The sequence below is a fragment of the Salmo salar genome, chromosome 20, assembly GCF_965601325.2.
Source record: "Salmo salar chromosome 20, fSalSal1, whole genome shotgun sequence".
NCBI lineage: Eukaryota > Metazoa > Chordata > Actinopteri > Salmoniformes > Salmonidae > Salmo > Salmo salar.
Genome location: NC_138310.1, coordinates 28673052 through 28694921, shown reverse-complemented (window position 1 = coordinate 28694921; position 21870 = coordinate 28673052). Strand labels below are relative to the sequence as shown.

The 21870-nt window shown below is 41.5% G+C and overlaps 1 protein-coding gene across 2 annotated transcripts in view; it reads left to right on the top strand.

Moving 5' to 3' along the window:
- The window catches only part of tpcn1 (two pore segment channel 1), a 32343-nt gene that overhangs the window by 8632 nt on the left and 1841 nt on the right, over positions 1-21870 (top strand). For both annotated transcript variants that reach the window (XM_014161158.3, XM_014161157.3), the window contains exons 3-25: positions 5503-5679; positions 5769-5882; positions 6091-6221; positions 6318-6406; positions 6606-6640; positions 6764-6822; positions 9399-9498; positions 9581-9697; positions 9808-9932; positions 10034-10082; positions 14610-14673; positions 14775-14819; positions 14961-15017; positions 15773-15826; positions 15919-15991; positions 16101-16208; positions 16323-16394; positions 16485-16574; positions 17183-17298; positions 19648-19694; positions 19829-19897; positions 21526-21622; positions 21718-21857. In XM_014161158.3, coding sequence (XP_014016633.1) covers positions 5503-5679; positions 5769-5882; positions 6091-6221; positions 6318-6406; positions 6606-6640; positions 6764-6822; positions 9399-9498; positions 9581-9697; positions 9808-9932; positions 10034-10082; positions 14610-14673; positions 14775-14819; positions 14961-15017; positions 15773-15826; positions 15919-15991; positions 16101-16208; positions 16323-16394; positions 16485-16574; positions 17183-17298; positions 19648-19694; positions 19829-19897; positions 21526-21622; positions 21718-21857 — 2028 coding nt within the window. The remainder of the gene's footprint in view (positions 1-5502; positions 5680-5768; positions 5883-6090; positions 6222-6317; positions 6407-6605; positions 6641-6763; positions 6823-9398; positions 9499-9580; positions 9698-9807; positions 9933-10033; positions 10083-14609; positions 14674-14774; positions 14820-14960; positions 15018-15772; positions 15827-15918; positions 15992-16100; positions 16209-16322; positions 16395-16484; positions 16575-17182; positions 17299-19647; positions 19695-19828; positions 19898-21525; positions 21623-21717; positions 21858-21870) is intronic.

Here is a 21870-nt window from a genome sequence, read left to right as displayed (position 1 = left end):
TTTGCCCCAGTGATGTACTGGGCCGTACGCACTACCCTCTGTGGTGCCTAGGGTCGGAGGCTGAGAAGTTGCCATACCAGGCGGTGATGCAACTAGTCAGGATGCTTTCGATGGTGCAGCTGTATAAAGTTTTGAGGATCTGAGGACCCATGCCAAATCTTTTCAGTCTCCTGAGGGGGAATAGGTGTTGTCGTACTTTCTTCACAACTGTCTTGGTGTGTTTGGACCATGATAGTTTGTTGGTGATGTGGACACCAAGGAACTTGAAGCTCTCAACCTGCTCCACTACAGCCCCGTCAATGAGAATGGGGGCGTGCTCGGTCCTCCTTTTCCTGTAGTCCACAATCATCCCCTTTTTGTCTTGATTCCATTGAGGGAGAGGTTGTTATCCTGGTACCACACTGCCAGGTCTCTGACCTCCTCCCTATAGGCTGTCTCATCGTTATCGGTGATCAGGCCTACCACTGTTGTGTCGTCGGCAAACTTAATTAACTTCTTAAGGCTCAAATCCCGTTAACGGGATCGATTTGACAACAACTGTTGAAATGGCAGAGCGCCAAATTATTATTTTTTTTAAAATAAAAAATATTGAAATTTCATAAAAGTGCAATACACCAAATTAAAGCTGAACTTCTTGTTTGTCTAGCCACAGTGTCAGATTTCAAAAAGGCTTCACGGCGAAAGCAAACAATGCTATTATATGAGGACAGCACCCCATCAAACAACACAGAGAATCATATTTCATCCCGCCAGGCGCGACACAAAACTCAGAAATAACGATATAATTAATGCCTTACCTTTGACGAGCTTCTTCTGTTGACAATCCAATATCTCCCAAGAACATCATAAATGGTCCTTTTGTTCGATTAATTCCGTCGTTATATATCCAAAATGTCCATTTATTTGGCGTGTTTGATTCAGAAAAACACCTGTTCCAACTCGTGCAACATGACTACAAAATATCTCAAGTTACCTGTAATCTTTGTCCAAAGATTTCAAACAACTTTCCTAATACAACTTTAGGTATTTTTTAATGTAAATAATCAATAAAATTTAAGACGGGATAAACTGCGTTCAATACCGGAGGAAAACAAAGTGGAGAGTGCTTTTCAGGTCACGCGCCTCTATCAAACAGTACACTTCCCTCGAGCCTCATTCTGAACAGGGCTACTTCTTCATTACACAAAGGAAAAACATCAACCAATTTCTAAAGACTGTTGACTTCCAGTGGAAGCGATAGGAACTGCAGGCATCTGCCTTAGAATTATGGATTCTCAATGAAAACTCATTGAAAAGAGTGACCTAAAAAAAAAAAAGCATCCTGGATGGTTTGTCCTCGGGGTTTCGCCTGCCAAATAAGTGCAATGCATTCCAGCAAAGCCACAACACTAAACGATACATTAACTGCACTATAACGGTGACAAACACTGCCTACAAATGGCCTACATAAAGCTGTCCCAGCATCACTGCTACACCTGGCTATCAGCGGAGTCTTGTCTGGCAGCGAAACAGTTCATTCAGCCTCATTTACTGCCTTTTAAAAAAACATAGCTGATATGGCTGACTTGCTTAAACAATGGTTTCTAATGACAATTGTGATGTACAAACTATGGTATAAGGGGATGACAAGCAGATAAATAGACCAAATTATTAGGGTGAGGCACATGGGCTACTAACATCTTACTACACAACATGCACTTAGTATTACTTTCTTAGCTACAGTATACTTATCTCCCTGGCATATTACATCATTTATGCAGCAGCATACAAAACATGTTGGACTCACCTTGTTGTGCTGTGCTCACTTGAACAGGAAGGTGGCGCGGCAGTCTTTTTCATGGGCAAATCATAGGCTGGATTTACAATTCAGAGTTGGATGACCGTTCAAAACGTATTTTCCCAGTCAGAGCTTGTTTATTCCCGACTTCCAAGGTGTCTTGAGTAGGGATGCACCTATATGACATTTTTTGCCGATACCGATATTTTCCTTGCCAAAAGAAACAATACCAATAACCGATATTTAAAATTTTAGCTGCCTTTTAAGCATTCTAGTGCAGCTAAATAGTTAACACGCACACGTAGATGCAGCGGTCTAAGGCACCGTATCTCAGTGCAAGAGGTGTCACTACAGTCCCTGGTTCAAATCCAGGCTGTATCACATCCGGTTGTGATTGGGAGTCCCATAGGGCGGCACACAATTGGCCCAGCGTCGTCTTGGTTTGACCGGGGTAGGCCGTCATTGTAAATAGGAATTTGTTCTTAACTGACTTGCCTAGTTAAATAAAGGTTACACACACACACACCACACCACACTGACCAAAAAGTTATTTTGTTGGCATTTCCATATGTCCCCATTACCAGTAAAACATAATCAAAACCTATTTCTTTCACTTACTTGCTGTGCTGTTTCGTCGTTTCATTCAACCAGAATTTCATCATACATGTCAAGCAGTGAAGTTTCAGCTCTGTCGGTCCGTGGTCTCTCGTCCTCGGTACGCACTGTCACTGTGTCCGTTTCCATCTCGTCCAGCTGTGTATGTAACATTTCACGTAAACCCTGTTTCTTGTCTGCATCGAAGTAGCGGTCCTTATACCTAGCATCGAGCATGGTGTCAACACAGTAAAGAGGCTCAGAGAGAATACCACCGAATTGCTTGTTCACACCCTTGAGTACTTTTGTAAGTTTTAACCCCACGGTCTGTCAGCAATTTTGTTGCGCAGGTGTTTCAATGCCATGACAGAGGGTATCACGTCTGCTGCAGACGCTTATTTCTCGATTCAGTTTGCAAGTTTCAAACATGTTCTCAAATGCCATTGAAATGGCAGCAGTGATATGAGAACCAGCACATTCTTGAGTATTCAATACGGCTTTCCTCAGTACAAAATCCTCGTCAACGCACTGTGCTGTCAGACTCAGCATGCTCATGGGGCTGACATCGCTGGTCCAAATGTCAGTCGTGAACGCAAGTAGCATAATGAATTCCATTATCTTGCCGTTAATAGCTTTTGCCTTTGTCTCGCTGAAATGTTCTTACTCTTTCAAATGACTGCTCAACTTGAACTTGTTTAGTTGTTGGAAGTGTGCACTTAGTATTTTTCTGCTTTTGTGCTGTGTAGTGCCGTATTTTTCATGGCGTCGTTACGTCATCTACTTAGGTTATATACGTCAGCTTTGACATCGGTTTTGCACATCGGTGTTAAACTAGACATCGGGCTGATGCAGATGTTGGCATTTTTAGCTAATATCGTCCGATTCTGATATGCTCACCGATATATCGTGCAACCTAGTCTTGAACTCGCTGAAGTTAAGTTTTCACACTTCCGAGTTAAGTTGTTTTGAGCCAATGTTGAATGTTTATCATCTTAAACTTGGAAAAGAGACCCTTAATCCCAGAATTGGGACCACACAGCCACTCCACTGAATGGCAGTCTAGTGATTGCTTTGCAATGCTTGCCGTTAACGTTAGCCACTGTCAATGATTCCTTCCAAACCACTCATTGTTGAATTTGCGATTTCCAAGTTGTTGTGTAATGGCAGATGAGCACCGATAAGTTTTATCTATAATTTCTCTTCATTATTTATCTTTATATGACAAGGATTAAAAAGGATTTGCCAGTAGATTGTCGACATGATTCATGATGATGACTGCTAGCTAAGATTTTTAAAGTATGATGTTGACATGATCAGTCCAATCAAAGCTACTGTACATATAACAGGATTTTACGTTATTTTATCTGTGGGCAATGACCTTTAGCCTTCTTGGATGGGCACTTCTAATGTAACTCTATGGCAGCACCCAAGGGGATAGAATTTTCCAGCTCTCCCCTTAGACTTGGCGGTGAGGTAGTCCCCCCATGACTGACAGAACACTGAGCCAATCACGGCGCAACGCTCCATATTTTCTGCTGGCTTGCCCCACCACCACATAAAGCACTGAGCTAGGCTGAAACACCTGCATTTTGGAGCTGCCTTACTGAAGAAAATAAAAAAGAGACCATGTTTGTATGCAGCTTAATTAACTCAATGATATATATATATTTTTTTTTTTACATTGTTTGCAAACTGATATGTGACACGTATTAATGCCAAAATAACATGCAAAACAGGCAAGCCCCAACAAACAACTGGGAACTAAATGAAGGTATTTGGACATAAAATATGAACTTTATCGAACAAAACAAACATTTATAGTGGAACTGGGATTCCTGGGAGTGCATTCAGATGAAGATCATCAAAGGTAAGTGAATATTTATAATGTTATTTAATGTCTAATGTCTAATGCTGTTGACTCCAAAATGGCGGGTATCTGTATGGCTTGTTTTAATATCTGAGCGCTGTACTCAGATTATTGCAAAGTTTGCTTTTGCCGAAAAGCTTTTTTGAAATCTGACACAGCGGTTACATTAAGGAGAAGTTTATCTATAATTCTGTGCATAACACTTGTATCTTTTGTCAAAGTTTATGATGAGTATTTCTGTAAATTGATGTGCTCATTCACCGGGGTTTTGGAGGCAAAACATTTCTGAATATTACACGCCAATGTAAAATGGGGTTTTTGGATATAAATATGAACTTTATCGAGCAAAACATACATGTATTGTGTAACATGAAGTCCTATGAGTGCCATCTGATGAAGATCATCAAAGTTTAGTGATTAATTTTAGCTGTATTTCTGGTTTTTCTGATGCTTGGAAAATGGCTGTGTGGTTTTTCTTTTCTAGGCGCTGTCCTAACACAATCTAATGCTATGCTTTCGCCGTAAAGCCTTTTTGAAATCGGACAATGTGGTTGGATTAACGAGAAGATTATCTTTAAAATGGTGTATAATACTTGTATGTGTGAGAAATTAGAATTATGAGATTTTTGTTGTTTTGAATTTGGCGCCCTGCTATTTCACTGGCTGTTGGCGAGGTAAGTCCGAGAGGTTTTAACAACACCTGCATTTTGGAGCTGCCTTTATTGAAGAAAACAAAAAAGAGATCATGTTTGTATGTGGCTTTATTAACTCAATGACATTTATGTTATTTTTTACATTGTTTGCAAACTATGTGACATGTATTAATGCCAAAATAACATGCAAAACAGGCAAGCCCCCCCACAACAATTTATTATTTACATTTACATTTAAGTCATTTAGCAGACGCTCTTATCCAGAGCGACTTACAAAATTATATATTTTTTGTGTTTTTTGCAAAAAATGTGGGGCTAAAAACAGGTGTAGCTCTGCCCCACCTGCCCTACACTGCCTCTAACTACCTTAGAGGCAGTTTAGGGCAGGTGGCTGACTGTAAGAAAGCCGAGCTATGGAGGGACTAATCAGCATCATGTGACAGATAGATCATGTGAGTTTAAGTGCTAAACGTTGTACCTTTTTTTGGTAGCTACAGGTATAGCTCAGGTGAATGGTAAAGAGCTGTAGAACAAATGTATCATATTTTCACACTTGTGTTATCAAACAAAATTCAGATGTGTGTGTGTGTGTGTGTGTGTGTGGTCAATAGGAAGGAGAGAACAATGATAAGTTCTTTACACACCCTCGGAACCCCAAGGCGCTGGCAGCGTACCTGTTTGCTCACAACCACCTGTTCTACATGATGGAGCTGCTAACAGGAGTCCTACTGATGGTCCTGTCACTCTGTGAGGCTCCCGCTGTACCATCACTACGCCTGGATGTTTACGTGCGTACACACATACTACCACTGACACAGGTCTACATCACTCTGGAGCTGCTGGGTTAGAGGTTAAAGGTTGTGTTCTGTCTCTGTAGGTCCATGCCACTCTGGAGTTACTGGCTCTGGTTATGGTGGCGTTTGAACTCTGTATGAAGCTGCGCTGGCTCGGCTTCCACACATTCATCAGACACAAGAGGACCATGGTGAAGGTAAATACATATCTGCATAAAAATTGGAGCATCCCAAACATATTGTATAGATTACAAATAAGAATAGTCCCAGAACAGTGCCCTGAGGGAACCCTTGTGACCTTTTTTTACTCACAAGAGTGACAAACTCTTGCCTGTCAGTTGGTTTTAAAAACATTTGTATTTTCACCATTTCATATGTCTGACACCTGGTCTGTCCTGTGTGTAGACTTGTGTGTTGCTGCTCCAGTTTGTGGAGGCCATAGTGGTTCTGATCCGGCAGACTTCGCACCTGCGTGTGACCAGAGCTCTCAGACCCATATTCCTGGTGGATTGCAGATACTGTGGTGCCGTGCGACGGTATACACACACATTTTCTTTTAACTAAGTCACTGAGAAATGTTGTTTGCAAAGCGTGAATAACTGCTGTGTGTTGTCATCCTCTTGTCCAATCAGAAACCTGCGTCAAATTTTCCAGTCCCTTCCCCCTTTTATAGACATCCTGCTGCTGCTGCTCTTCTTTATGGTCATCTTTGCCATCCTGGGTGAGGCACACACACACACCATTTCTTCAAGGTTGATAACGACATTGATCCTAGATGAAAATCCTTGATGAGTCTCCAAAAACAGTGGACAATTGAACAGTGGAAATTAAATTATTTATATAAACAACCTCAATATTAATAAAATCCATTCTGTTCTATTGTGCCTGTGTGAGTATGGCTCTGTTCTCTCTCTCTACAGGCTTCTGTCTGTTCTCCCCTAATACTTCTGATCCGGTGAGTGAGAATGACATTTGCTGTATTTTGTGCCTCTGTAGAAGACTGCTAGTCTTGTGCTAACTGGAGTGGTCTATCTTATACTGGTCTCATATCGTTTTGTCTGGTGTTCTCTCTCCTCAGTACTTCAACACTCTGGAGAACAGCATCGTGAGTCTTTTTGTGCTCGTGACCACCGCAAAGTAAGGCTCCGATACCACACACACACCAACTCCTGCTTTACACATCAGTCTGTCTAATAGTCTGATGTTTCATACTCTGTGACTGTTTTGATTGTAATACTCTCTAAAGAAAGCATTGTCCTTGATAATATTGTATTACTCTCTAAAGACAATATATTGCCTGATGCAGTGTTTCTGCTGAATTCATTTAGCTGTGGCGCTGCGCCACGGCAAAACAATTGCCGCCACTGCAAAAAATAACAGTTTAACATCGTAGAAACTTTCAGTAAAGTTTTGTTATGCACATTTGCTTTTCCTCAGTAAATAGATCTGTCTGGGTACAACACTCATTCTAAAGGTTATTTAGCTGTTTGCTTTGGGCCACTGTAGCAGCTATACCTACCTGCGTGCGACACAGTGCACCGTCCTGCAAACAGCACGCTAGTCACTGGAGAGACCTGCGGCGTGAAACACAGTGCACCGTCCTGCAAACAGCACGCTAGTCACTGGAGAGACCTGCGGCGCGAAACACAGGTTACTTGAATCACTTCAGAGTGCACCGCCTTCAGTCGGAGAGACAACGCGCCATATTAGGCCACCCAGATCTCACCCCTCACTTACTCAAGTCTCAACCCTGCACTAGTCAAGTCTAACCCCTCCTCAAGCCTCACCCTCCCCTAGTCAAATACTCGGTGTCAAGTACCAGTGGCGTATCACAGTTTTGCGAGGCCCCCTGCAAGGTCAGAGCAAAAAACAACAACCAAACAAAAGCAGCAACCTTCGTGCAATTCTACACATTTCACCATGGAGCATAGAACATTCAAAAGGCACTCGCACATCAGAGCAATCTTTTTGCAGGTGCATGGCAACAGTTGAACAGGATGAAGGAAAAAGGAAACCGCACACTGCTCTTGATAGTATCACTGATCTTTAATACGCTTACGTATCGGCCTCACGGCCTTCCTCAGAGCTTTTGTGAATTTTTTAAAATTAGCACCCTTATGTAGACCTAGCTCCACCCACATCCGATCCACGCATGGAAAGGGGTTGGAGGCAAAGGAAAAACATATACGTGCTACCAAATATAACAATATGCATATCATAAATATTCGAAATAGTGTGTAAATAAGACATATTAAACACGTCTGTAAAACCACAATGAGGACATAGCAAGTTTTCATTAATCATTGGGTACATCGTACGAAAAACAGAGTAATCTTAAATAGGGGCATAGAGAAAAAATAGCAGTTTTAAAGCTAATTTCATGTTATTCTACAATGAGGCTGAGAGAACGTTTAATTTACAGCTAATTTCCATTTTGCAATGGCTTATGACATGTTCATATGCTATCTGGGCCCCCCAACCAAAAATAAATAGACTGGACTGCAGCTCCAGTTGTCAGAACAGGGAGAGAGTAGGCTATTGGGTAGGGCAGGTAGCGCACTGTCTAATTAAAATAGTTATTCATTTTGGAATACAATGCCCCCCCCCCACTGCTACTAACACTGGCCTGATGATATTGTATTACCAAAAACAATACACTATGAATATATGCAGAAACTGCTTCTCCATTACAAATCCCCAATCACACTTGTAGGCAATGTCATGGTGACATTAGCTAGCATAGCTCATGCACAGAAACAAGTAAATGGGTCTTACGGTCGTGCCGTGTCGAACTGCACATTTGCAGGCCGTGCATATAAAGTTGTTTTTGACAAAAATAAAAAAGTTTTAGTTAGTCACTTTCACAAGGTTGGAGTAATGACAGTTTCAGCTACTTAAAACATTCTCATCTGTTTTGCCTTTTAGAATTAGATAAAATTAACAAGTAAGGACACTTTTTTTCACTTCTCCCATTAACTTGCCAAACCCCGGTCTCGTCTGTCGAGCCTGCTTCACGACGTGTTTCACGGAAGTATCGCGATGTTGCGCCTCTGGGTTTGAAAACTCCATGGTATTACTCTCTCAAGACAGAATGGTGCCTGATGAGATTGTATTACTCTCTAAGCATTGTGCCTGTTGGGATTGTATTATTCTCTCAAGACAGCATAGTGCCTGATGGGGTTGTATTGCTCTCTCAAGACAGCATAGTGCCTGAGGAGGTTGTATTGCTCTCTCAAGACAGCATAGTGCCTGAGGAGGTTGTATTGCTCTCTCAAGACAATATAGTGCCTGAGGAGGTTGTATTACTCTCTCAAGACAATATAGTGCCTGAGGAGGTTGTATTGCTCTCTCAAGACAGCATAGTGCCTGATGAGGTTGTATTGCTCTCTCAAGACAGCATAGTGCCTGAGGAGGTTGTATTGCTCTCTCAAGACAGCATAGTGCCTGAGGAGGTTGTATTGCTCTCTCAAGACAGCATAGTGCCTGAGGAGGTTGTATTGCTCTCTCAAGACAGCATAGTGCCTGAGGAGGTTGTATTGCTCTCTCAAGACAGCATAGTGCCTGAGGAGGTTGTATTGCTCTCTCAAGACAGCATAGTGCCTGATGAGGTTGTATTACTCTCTCAAGACAGCATAGTGCCTGAGGAGGTTGTATTACTCTCTCAAGACAATATAGAGCCTTATGAGACTTCTAGTGTGTCCTGTTTCCTCTAGCTTCCCAGATGTGATGATGCCAGCGTACTCTCGCAACCGCTGGTCCTGTGTCTTCTTCATCGTCTACCTCTCCATAGAACTCTACTTCATCATGAACTTGGTATACACACACAGACACACACAATATGTTGCTTCCCCCCTGTGCACCCTATGGCCATGGTATAACACTGTGTGTGTTGCAGCTCCTGGCGGTGGTGTTCGATACGTTTAACGGTGTTGAGAAGATGAAGTTTAAATCTCTCCTGCTTCACAAACGCTCTGCTATCGACCATGCCTTCCAACTTCTGGTCAGCAGACAGGTACACACACACACACACACACACACACACACGTTTAGCCCCCACCTAAAGTGTCTGTAAGCTGTTGTAACTTATGTATAACTGTTGCATTTTGTGTGTTGTCTCCCCAGAGGCCAATGGGTGTGTCTCTGAAGCAGTTCGATGGTCTAATGCGTTTCTACAGACCTCGTATGTCATCCAGAGACCGCTTCCTCACATACAAGGCCCTCAACACTGCAGGAGCACCCATGCTCAGGTAACACACACACACATACACTCATGCAGACATAACAAGAAAACACACACATACTGTAAGTGTTGTTGTTTTAAAGAAGTCTTTGTGATGTTCTGTTGCAGCCTGGATGACTTTTATAAGTTCTATGAAGTCATCGGTCTCAAATGGAAGGTAAGCCTAACATACTGTCGTGACGTGACTACTATTAATCTGATGACTGTTATCTTATCAACTAACTGTGTTTAACCTGTTAGGGCTAGGGGGCAGCATTGACACGGCTGGATAAAAAACATACCCGATTTAATCTGGTTACCACTCCTACTCAGTAACTAGAATATGCATATACTTATTACATATGGATAGAAAACACCCTAAATTTTCTAAAACTGTTTGAATGGTGTCTGTGAGTATAACAGAACTCAAATGGCAGGTCAAAACCTGAGAGATTCCTTTACAGGAAGTGGCCTGTCTGACCATTTCTGGAACTTCTTTGCCATCTCTATCATTTACTAAGGATCTCTGCTCTAACGTGACACTTCCCACGTCGTCCATAGGCTCTCAGAGCCCGGGAAAAAAGAGAATGTCGTCATTCCAGCCCCAGGCTGAAACACATTATCGCCTTTCTCAAGTGGCCCATCAAGAGACACTAGCTTATGCGCGTGACCCCGACCGCCCCCGCCTTTGGGATTTTTTCCTCTGTTTGCCGAAAAGGAGATTCCCTGTCGGAATTTTATCGCTTTTCTACGAGAAAAATGACGTAAAAATTGATTTTAAACAGCGGTTGACATGCTTCGACGTACGGCAATTGAATACTTTGAATTTTATTGTCAGGAATTGCGCCAAGCGCGCGACACTTCTTTACTATTTCGGATAGTGTCTGGAACGCACGAACAAAACGCCGCTATTCGGATATAACGATGGATTATTTTGGACCAAACCAACATTTGTTATTGAAGTAGACGTCCTGGGTGTGCATTCTGACGAAGACAACAAAAGGTAATGACATTTTTATAATAGTAAATATGATTATGGTGAGTGCTAAACTTGCCGGGTGTCTAAATAGCGAGCCCGTGATGCCTGGGCTATGTACTTAGAATATTGCAAAATGTGCTTTCACCAAAAAGCTATTTTAAAATCGGACATATCGAGTGCATAGAGGAGGTCTGTATCTATAATTCTTAAAATAATTGTTATGCTTTTTGTGAACGTTTATCGTGAGTAATTTAGTAAAATGTTAGCGAATTCCCCGTAAGTTTGCGGGGGGTATGCTAGTTCTGAACGTCACATGCTAATGTAAAAAGCTGGTTTTTGATATAAATATGAACTTGATTGAACAAAACATGCATGTATTGTATAACATAATGTCCTAGGGTTGTCATCTGATGAAGATCATCAAAGGTGAGTGCTGCATTTAGCTGTCTTCTGGGTTTTGGTGACATTATATGCTGGCTTGAAAAATGGGTGTCTGATTATTTCTGGCTTGGTACTCTGCTGACATAATCTAATGTTTTGCTTTCGTTGTAAAGCCTTTTTGAAATCGGACAGTGTGGTTAGATTAACGAGAGTCTTATCTTTAAATGGCTGTAAAATAGTCATATGTTTGAGAAATTGAAGTAATATGATTTTGAAGATTTTGAAAATCGCGCCACAGGATGGCAGTGGCTGTTACGTAGGTGGGACGAATTCGTCCCGCCGGTCCCATAGAGGTTAACTGTTACTCAATTAAATGTAATAATGTAACAATTCATTCATTAGGAATTTGGGGAACCACGGGAAGAGTTACCATCTCCCAAATTAAACTCAAAAGATGTATAGATATCTCTTACATCAATAAGTCACTTATTATTCATTACCTCATATCAGTCTCATTCTGAACGTCGTAGACCTCTTGAATCTGCAAGAACTCCAGCCTTTTCTGATTATTCAGTTCTACACCAATTGATTTAATAATTTATTTACTAAATAAATAATAACACAGAGTACACATACACACTTACATGAGATAAAAGTCCCTAGTGGACTGACAAGATATGATGGCTTGTTACACATATGGAGAGGGAGGGGTAGGTAAAGAGAGACGGAGAGACAACACTTGGATACATTTGGAACCTACGCTCAAAGGAATAGTAATACTTTGCACATGAACCACTGCTCATTCGGATAAGAAATGCAATGTATATATTTATGCGTAATGTCTTTCTCTGTCGTCTCTCTGTTGAAACCAATCGATCCGTCTATGGGGTATGGCTTGATGTAAGGCTCTGGTTGTCCACCAGAGGTCACAATGTCCTCCTTAGTTGTAGAGCTTCTCTGGTAGTGAAGTGTTTGTTAGAAGAGATACTTCAGTTGTACCAACGGTTGTCTGAGATGGGATTCTTGCCTCCCACCTCACGTCTTTAGTCAAAGTTCTAGGACCACTTTTACATGCACAGCTGCAGACTGTGAATGTTTCTGGCCTCGTAGTGGAGGTTATCTTCTCACTTCGTGTTGGTTTTCAGAGTTTCCAACCATTTCAATGTGTGGACCATGGTGTCACGTCTTTTGGCCTCACCATTTTCAGCCGTGTTGCCACCACTCCACGCTGTCTAGTCTGAATGTAAATTTCGTTACCAAGGCTTTTATCCTCGGGTAAAAAGGGGGCGTTCCATCACGCTGATACAATGTCTGTGCTCACATGGGCATGGTTACTGACTGGGCAAAAGTTATGAAAAACAATCATCTAATTTAGAAGACTAAAATCACATGTATAACTTAACAGAAATACTCTCATACTTAATCATATATTTTATACAACATTTAGATGTAAACTTAACAAATAGAATGCGTAGCCTTTCCAAGTTACAGTTATTTAGTTATACCATCCTTAAAAACTCTTAGTGCTAGGGGGCAGTATTTTCACGGCCGGATGAAAAACGTACCCAATTTAAGCAGGTTACTACTCTGGCCCAGAAAATAGAATATGCATATTATTAGTAGATGTGGATAGAAAACACTCTGACGTTTCTAAAACTGTTTGAATGGTGTCTGTGAGTATAACAGAACTCATATGGCAGGCAAAAACCTGAGAAAAATTTAACCAGGAAGTGGGAGAAATGAGATATGTAGTTGTTCTTCTTTTGAATCCCTTGAGAAACTACAGTGACATAGGGTTTACGTTGCACCTCCTAAGGCTTCCATTGGCTGTCAACAATCTTTGGAAACTGGTTTCATCCGTCTCCTGTTACCGGGCGGAAAATTGTGGCTCAGTCAATCAGTGGCCAGTCTGAAGACAGGTGTCTCGTGACGCGCATGCACGCGAGTTCGCTGTTCGTTATTTTTCTTCTGGGATGAATACCCATTGTCCGGTTGGAAAATTATCGCAATTTTACGTAAAAAAATACCCTAAAGATTGATTGTAAACATCGTTTGACATGTTTCTACAAACGGTAATGGAACTTTTGAACTTTTCGTCTATGGATGTGCGCCCACGCCTCATGGTGGGCAAATAGTGTTCTGATGGGCCAACAAAACGGAGGTATTTGGACATAAATGATGGACTTTGCAGAACAAATGAACATTTATTGTGGGAGTCCTTCCGAGTGCATTCCGCCGAAGATCAGCAAAGGTAAGAAAATATTTCGAACATATTTTAGAGATTTGTCGACGCCGTGGTTGTAGGCTAACTGTATAGCTTAGCATTGAAGGCTGAGTTCTGTACTCAGAATATTGAACAATGTGCTTTCTCCGTAAAGTTATTTTGAAATCTGACAAAGCGGTTGCATAATGGAGTAGATTATCTATAATTCTTTAAAAAATTGTTATACATTTTGTCAACGTTTATGATGAGTATTTCTGTAAATTGATGTGCCCTTTCACCGGGAGTAATGGGGAGAAAACATTTTCTGAACCTCACGCACCAATGTAAAATGGGGTTTTTAGATATAAATATGAACTTGATCGAACAAAAAAATGCATGTATTGTCTAACGTGAAGATTGTCAAAGGTTAGTGCTTAATTTTTGCTGTATATCTGGTTTTGTGATGGCTATCTGTGCTTGGTAAATGGCTGTTTTTTTTTGTAGTTTTTTTGCTAAGGTGCTATCCTAAAATAATCTAATGTTTTGCTTTCACCGTAAAGCCTTTTTGAAATCGGACGATGTGGTTGGATTAACGAGAAGATTATCTTTAAAATGCCATATAATACTTCAATTTTATTTTTGAGATTTTTGTGTTTTGAATTTCGCGCCGTGCTATCTCACTGGCTGTTGTCCAACCAATCCCGTTAACGGGATTTTATCTCGAAGAGGTCCTCAAGAGGTTAATGACATCACAAAATAATAAACATTATGACATGATTATTCTTTTGATCCCCACTGACCATTCCTATCTTATAAATATTGTTCCCATTTTCACTTTCTGCACAAAAAGGTTTTGGCGGCCAAAGTCTCTCTACACAAAGCACATTCTTTTCCCAATACTCCAGGGCAGGAAAGACCCTTTTGCGGCACACAATTTATGACCGGGTGTTAAGGTTCCAGAACCGGCACAACTCCCCCCTGGCTATCTGTCAGCCATTTGCCAAGCTGATCTGGAACCTTTCATCCTCACCCAGGATAGAGTCATGACAACACACACACAATTTTCCCATCTCTCTGTGTGGATACCTGTACCTATATACACACCTCTCTGTGCCGTCTGTGTGTGTGATTGTACTCTGTAGGCACGGCGGAGCGGGGAACACTGGTTTGATGATCTTCCACACACTACTTTTCTTATCTTCAAAGGTGATTCTTACTTTTTCCCTTCTATCTTCTATCCATCTAATGCTGTGTTCTTATCTGGGGTGACTCAGACTGACTGACCTCCTTCTGTTTGTTTCTAACAGGCATCAACCTGCTGGTCAAGTCTAAAGCCTTCCAGTATACCATGTGTAAGTGGACATCCATTATTAGTAGTTTATAGTACTATGATCTGTGTTGTCATCCTAGGACAAATCTTACTCTAGGACAAAACTTACTCTAGGACAAAACTTACTCTAGGACAGCCTAACTCTCCTCTCTCTCCCCTCTAGATGTGGTGGTGGCCGTTAACGGAGTGTGGATCTTAGTAGAGACCTACATGTTGAATAGTAAGAGTCTTAGTAGAGACCTACATGTTGAATAGTAAGAGTCTTAGTAGAGTCCTACATGTTGAATAGTAGGAGTCTTAGTAGAGTCCTACATGTTGAATAGTAGGAGTCTTAGTAGAGTCCTACATGTTGAATAGTAGGAGTCTTAGTAGAGTCCTACATGTTGAATAGTAGGAGTCTTAGTAGAGACCTACATGTTGAATAGTAGGAGTCTTAGTAGAGACCGACATGTTGAATAGTAGGAGTCTTAGTAGAGACCTACATGTTGAATAGTAGGAGTCTTAGTAGAGACCTACATGTTGAATAGTAAGTCTTAGTAGAGACCTACATGTTGAATAGTAAGTCTTAGTAGAGACCTACATGTTGAATAGTAGGAGTCTTAGTAGAGACCTACATGTTGAATAGTAGGAGTCTTAGTAGAGACCTACATGTTGAATAGTAGGAGTCTTAGTAGAGACCTACATGTTGAATAGTAGGAGTCTTAGTAGAGACCTACATGTTGAATAGTAGGAGTCTTAGTAGAGACCTACATGTTGAATAGTAAGTCTTAGTAGAGACCTACATGTTGAATAGTAGGAGTCTTAGTAGAGACCTACATGTTGAATAGTAAGTCTTAGTAGAGACCTATATGTTGAATAGTAACTAAACCTATTCCCAAACTATAAAGTACATTTAATGCAGATTCTCTATTGAGCATGCTTTTTAGTTCAGGACTAGACTGTTTCTTATCTCTGTCCTGGCCCCTCCCCCTGCAGGTGGATTCTCCTGGTCCAGAATGGTTCCCTGGAGCTACATCATCTTCCTCACCAGTAAGAACACACACACACAGAGCCACCTCCTCTTTGTCACTAGTGAGAACACACATTTGTACTCCCCCCTCTCTCTCTTTCTCAATCTCTAGTCTATGGGGTGGAGGTGTTGTTGAAAATAACAGGCTTGGGGCCGTTGGCCTACTTCAGCTCTGGCTGGAACCTGTGAGTACCGACCATTAAACCCTAACACCTTACCCTCAACCATTAGCATGTCCACTGTGATTATCTAGTAGCCTAGTAGCCATCAGTGTCTCTGTGTTCGCCTCACCAGGTTTGACTTCTCTGTGACGGTGTTTGCCTTTCTGGGCTTGATTGCCCTGGCCTTCGACATGGAGCCCTTCTACTTCATTGTAGTGCTCAGACCGCTGCAGCTACTCAGGTGGGTTACTATGACAACACACATCTATGTTTTCAGGGGTATTTTGTTAGGTACATGTAGATTTTATAAATATTGTATTGATCATCATGTGTAAGTGTGTGTTTTCTCTCTCAGGTTGTTTAAGATAAAGCAGAGGTATCGCAACGTGTTGGACACCATGTTTGAACTCTTCCCAAGGATGGCAAGGTAACGCCTTGCTTCCTTACTTCCTGACCTCTGAACCATAACCCACTATATTTACATACAAGGCAGGTATGAACCTTTGTGTGTTCTCAGTTTGGGGCTGACACTGATCATCTTCTACTACTCCTTTGCCATCGTGGGGATGGAGTTCTTCGCTGAAGTAGTTTACCCTAACTGCTGCAAGTGAGTCACACACACACACACTCCTCATACACACAGTTTCCTCACACACTCCACACACCAACCTGTAAGTCTACCCTGACACGTTGTTCGAAGCAGAGCCTACCACAGACTATGAATTCTACAAAGGTTATTGGAGCTCTAGTAATATGACTACAAGATGGCTATCTTGGTCAGGGTGGTTCACATGGGTTTCAGTTATGTTATTTCTCTCTATTCTTTCTCTCTTTATCTACTCTATTTCTCTCTACTCTATTTCTCTCTCTCTACACTATTTCTCTCTCACTCTACTATTTCTCTCTCACTCTACTCTATCTCTCTCTCTACTCTATTTCTCTCTCTCTACTCTATTTCTCTCTCTCTCTACTCTATTTCTCTCTACTCTTTCTCTCTCTCCTCTATTTCTCTACTCTATTTCTCTTCTCTCTCTTTCTACTCTATTTCTCTCTTTCTACTCTATTTCTCTCTTTCTACTCTATTTCTCTCTTTCTACTCTATTTCTCTCTCTCTACTCTATTTCTCTTCTCTATTTCTCTCTCTCGCTCTACTCTATTTCTCTCTCTCCTCTCTCTCTCTACTCTATTTCTCTCTCTCATACCCCCCCCTATCAGTACCAGTACAGTAGCTGATTCCTACAGGCAGATCAATGTAACCATAGGCAACAGGACGGTGCTGGACGAGGGCTACTACTATCTCAACAACTTCAACAATATCCTCAGCAGCTTTGGTAAACACATGCACACACAGTAGTCGATACTAGGCAGTTCCCTGTTATATATAATGAACACAAATATAAACACAACATGCAACAATTTCAAAGATTTTACTGAGTTACAGTTCATATATGGAAACCCAATTGAAATAAATTCATTAGGCCCTAATCTATGGATTTCACATGACTGGGCAGGGGTGCAGCCATAGGTGGGCCTTGGAGGGCATAGGCCCACCCACTTGGGCATGGGTGCAGCCTTGGGTGGGTCTTGAAGGGCATAGGCCCACCTACTTGGCAGCCAGGCCCAGCCAATCAGAATAATTTTTTCCCCACAAAGGGGCTTTATTACAGACAGAAATACTCCTCAGATCCCCCCACTCCCGCCAAGACGATCCCGCAGGTGAAGAAGCCGGATGTAGAGGTCCTTGGCTGGCGTGGTTACATGTGGTCTGCGGTTGTGAGGCCGGTTGGACGTACTGCCAAATTCTCTAAAACGAAGTTGGTAGAGAAATGAACATTCTGGTGAACATTCCTGCAGTCAGCTTGCCAATTGCACGCTCCCTCAACTTGAGACTTCCGTGGCATTGTGTTGTGTGACAAACTGCACATTTTAGAGCGACCTTTTATTGTCCCCAGCACAAGGTGCATCTGTGTAATGATCATGCTGTTTAATCAGCTTCTTGATATGCCACACCTGTCAGGAGGATGGATCATCTTGGCAAAGGAGAAATGCTCACTAACAGGGATGTAAACAAATTTGTGCACAAAATCTGAGCGAATTAACCTGTCTGGGCTAGGGGGCAGTATTTTCACTGCCGGATGAAAAACGTACCCAATTTAAACAGGTTACTACTCTGGCCCAGAAAATATAATATACATATTATTAGTAGATTTGGATAGAAAACACTCTGAAGTTTCTAAAACTGTTTGAATGGTGTCTGTGAGTATAACAGAACTCATATGGCAGGCAAAAACCTAAGAAAATTCCAAGCAGGAAGTGGAAAGTCTGAGAATTGTAGTTCTTCTTTTGATTCTCTATCGAAGAAACAGTGTCTGTGGGGGACGTTGCACTTCCTAAGGCTTCCATTGGCTGTCTAAAGCCTTCAGAAAGTGGTTTGAGCATTTTCCTGTCACTGGGCAGATAATAGGAGCTCAGTTACTGAGTGGTCTGCCTGGCAACAAAGGGATTGGATATACGCGAGCACGCCGTTCCTTCTTTTTCTTCTTGAATGAATATGCTATTGTCCGGTTGGAATATTATCGCAACTTTACATTAAAAATACCATAAAGATTTGATTTTAAACAGCGTTTGACATGCTTCTAAGTACGGTAATGGAACATTTTGACTTTTCGTCTCTCGTTCCGCGCGTTATGCCTTTGGATAAGTGATCTGTACGCACGAACAAAACGGAGGTATTTGTACATAAATATGGATTATTTCGAACAAAAACAACATTTCTTGTGGAAGTAGCAGTCCTTGGAGTGCATTCTGACGAAGATCAGCAAAGGTAAGAGAATATTTCTAATACTAATTCTGAGTTTAGGTTGCTCCGAACTTGGCGGGTGTCTGAATAGCTCACCGTGATGGCTGAGCTATGTACTCAGAATATTAAAAAATGTGCTTTCTCCGTAAAGCTATTTTAAAATCTGACACAGCGGTTGCATCCAGGGGTAGTCTATCTATAATTCTTTAAATAATTGTTATATATTTTGTCAACGTTTATGATGAGCATTTTTGTAAATTGATGTGCACATTCATCGGACGTTTTGGTGGGAATACATTTTCTGAACATCACGTGCCAATGTAAAATGCTGTTTTTGGATATAAATATGAACTTTATCGAACAAAACATACATGTATTGTGTAACATAATGTCCTAGGAGTGTCATCTGATGAAGATCGTCAAAGGTTAGTGCTTCATTTAGCTGTGTTTTGGGTTTTATTAACACATGTCCTTGCTTGGAAAATGGCTGTGTGATTATTTTTGTCTATGTACTCTCCTAACATAATCTGTTTTGCTTTCGCTGTAAAGCCTTTTTGAAATCGGACAATGTGGTTACATCAAGGAGAAGTGTATATTTAAAATGGTGTAAAATAGTTGTATGTTTTAGAAAGTTGAATTATGACATTTTGTTGTTTTTGAATTTTCTGCCCTGATATTTCACTGGCTGTGTCCCGCGTCCCACCTAGCCCATAGAAGTTAAGCTTTTTGTGCATTTGGATAGAAAAAAAAAATATATTTTTTCAGCACATGAAACATGGGACCAACACTTTACATGTTGTGTTTTATATTTTTGTTCAGTGTAATAAAGTGCTGGGGATTTATTTGGAATTCAGGATCTCTCTCCCTCTCCTCTCTGCAGTGACTCTGTTTGAGCTGACTGTGGTAAACAACTGGTACATCACCATGGTAATACTCTGTTCGTCCTCACAATGAATGCTGCCTATCTGATTAAACCTCTGGTGCTGCCTGACTGTCAAGCTTGTCCAGCATTGTGATTGGTTGCTGAGGTTGATTGACAGCTGCTGTCCCCTACCCCACAGGAAGGAGTGACATCCATGACCACTCACTGGAGCCGCCTCTACTTCATGACCTTCTACATCGTCACCATGGTAAGACCGGTTGTGTCTGTGTGCACACGTACACTACCGTTCAAAAGTTTGGGGTCACTTAGAAATGTCCTTGTTTTTGAAAGATAAGCACATTTTTTTGGTCCATTTAAAATAACATCAAATTGATCAGAAATACAGTGTAGACATTGTTAGTGTTGTAAATGACTATTGTAGCTGGAAACGGCTGATTTTTAATGGAATATCTACATATGCGACAGAGGCCCATTATCAGCAACCATCATTCCTGTGTTTCAATGGCACGTTGTGTTAGCTAATCCAATTTATCATTTTAAAAGGCTAATTGATCATTAGAAAACCCTTTTGCAATTATGTTAGCCCAGCTGAAAACTGTTGTTCTGATTTTAAAGAAGCAATAAAACTGGCCTTTTTTAGACTAGTTGAGTATCTGGAACATCAGCATTTGTGGGTACGATTACAAGCTCAAAATGGCCAGAAACAAAGACGTTTCTTCTGAAATTCGCCCGTCTATTCTTGTTCTGAGAAATGAAGGCTATTCCATGCGAGAAATTGCCAAGAAACGGAAGATCTCGTACAACGCTGTGTACTACTCCCTTCACAGAACAGCGCAAACTGGCTCTAACCACAATAGAAAGAGGAGTGGGAGGCCCCGGTGCACAACTGAGCAAGAGGACAAGTACATTAATGTCTAGTTTGAGAAACAGACGCCTGACAAGTCCTCAACTGGCAGCTTCATTAAATAGTACCCACAAGACACCAGTCTCAACGTCAACAGTGAAGAGGCAACTCTGGGATGCTGGCCTTCCAGACAGAGTTCCTCTGTCCAGTGTCTGTGTTCTTTTGCCATCTTAATCTTTTATTTTTATTGGCCAGTCTGAGATATGGCTTTTTCTTTGCAACTCTGCCTAGATGGCCAGCATCCCGGAGTCGCCACTTCACTGTTGACATTGAGGCTGGTGTTTTGCGGGTACTTTTTAATGAAGCTGCCAGTTGAGGACTTGTGAGGTGTCTGTTTCTCAAACTAGACACTAATGTACTTGTCCTCTTGCTCAGTTGTGCACCGGGGCCTCCCACTCTTTCTATTCTGTTTTGTGAAGGGAGTAGTACACAGTGTTGTACGAGATCTTCAGTTTCTTGGCAATTTCTCGCATGGAATAGCCTTCATTTCTGAGAACAAGAATAGACTGACGAGTTTCAGAAGAAACCTCTTTGTTCCTGGCCATTTTGAGCCTGTAATTGAACCCACAAATGCTGATGCTCCAGATACACAATAGTTTTCAGCTGTGCTAACATAATTGCAAAAGGGTTTTCTAATGATCAATTAGCCTTTTAAAATGGTAAACTTGGATTAGCTAACACAACATGCCATTGGAACACATGAGTGATGGTTTCTGATAATGGGCCTCTGTACGCCTATGTAGATATTCCATAAAAAATCTGCTGTTTCCAGCTACAATAGTCATTTACAACATTAACAATGTCTACACTGTATTTCTGATCAATCTGATGTTATTTTAAAGGACAAATGTGCTTTTCTCTCAAAAACAAGGACATTTCTAAGTGACCCCAAACTTTTGACCAGTAGTATATGCTTGTTTGTGTTTTTGTGTGCGCAAGCGTGTGTAATAATTTCCCTCTGTCCTCTCTAGGTGGTGATGACCATCATCGTTGCCTTCATCTTGGATGCGTTTGTGTTCCGTATGAACTACAGCCGGAAGAACAAAGAACCACTGTTAGACCCTGAGGGTAAGTCTGTGTGCGCGAGTGAACGGTCAAAGTAAGATGAGAACGCTGTAGTGCTTGAGATGTGCGTGTAAAGATGGTGTGTTTGTGTGTTGTAGATGAGAACGGTATAGTGTTTGAGGCAGAGGTGAGTCGTGACGAGGCGTTGGCCACTCTGGAGCTTTATAAGAAGACGTGTCCTGGGCTCTCCTCACTTAACTCTCTACAGGGAGTACTGCTGGCCATGGACCGCAGTGGGGTGCGAACACACA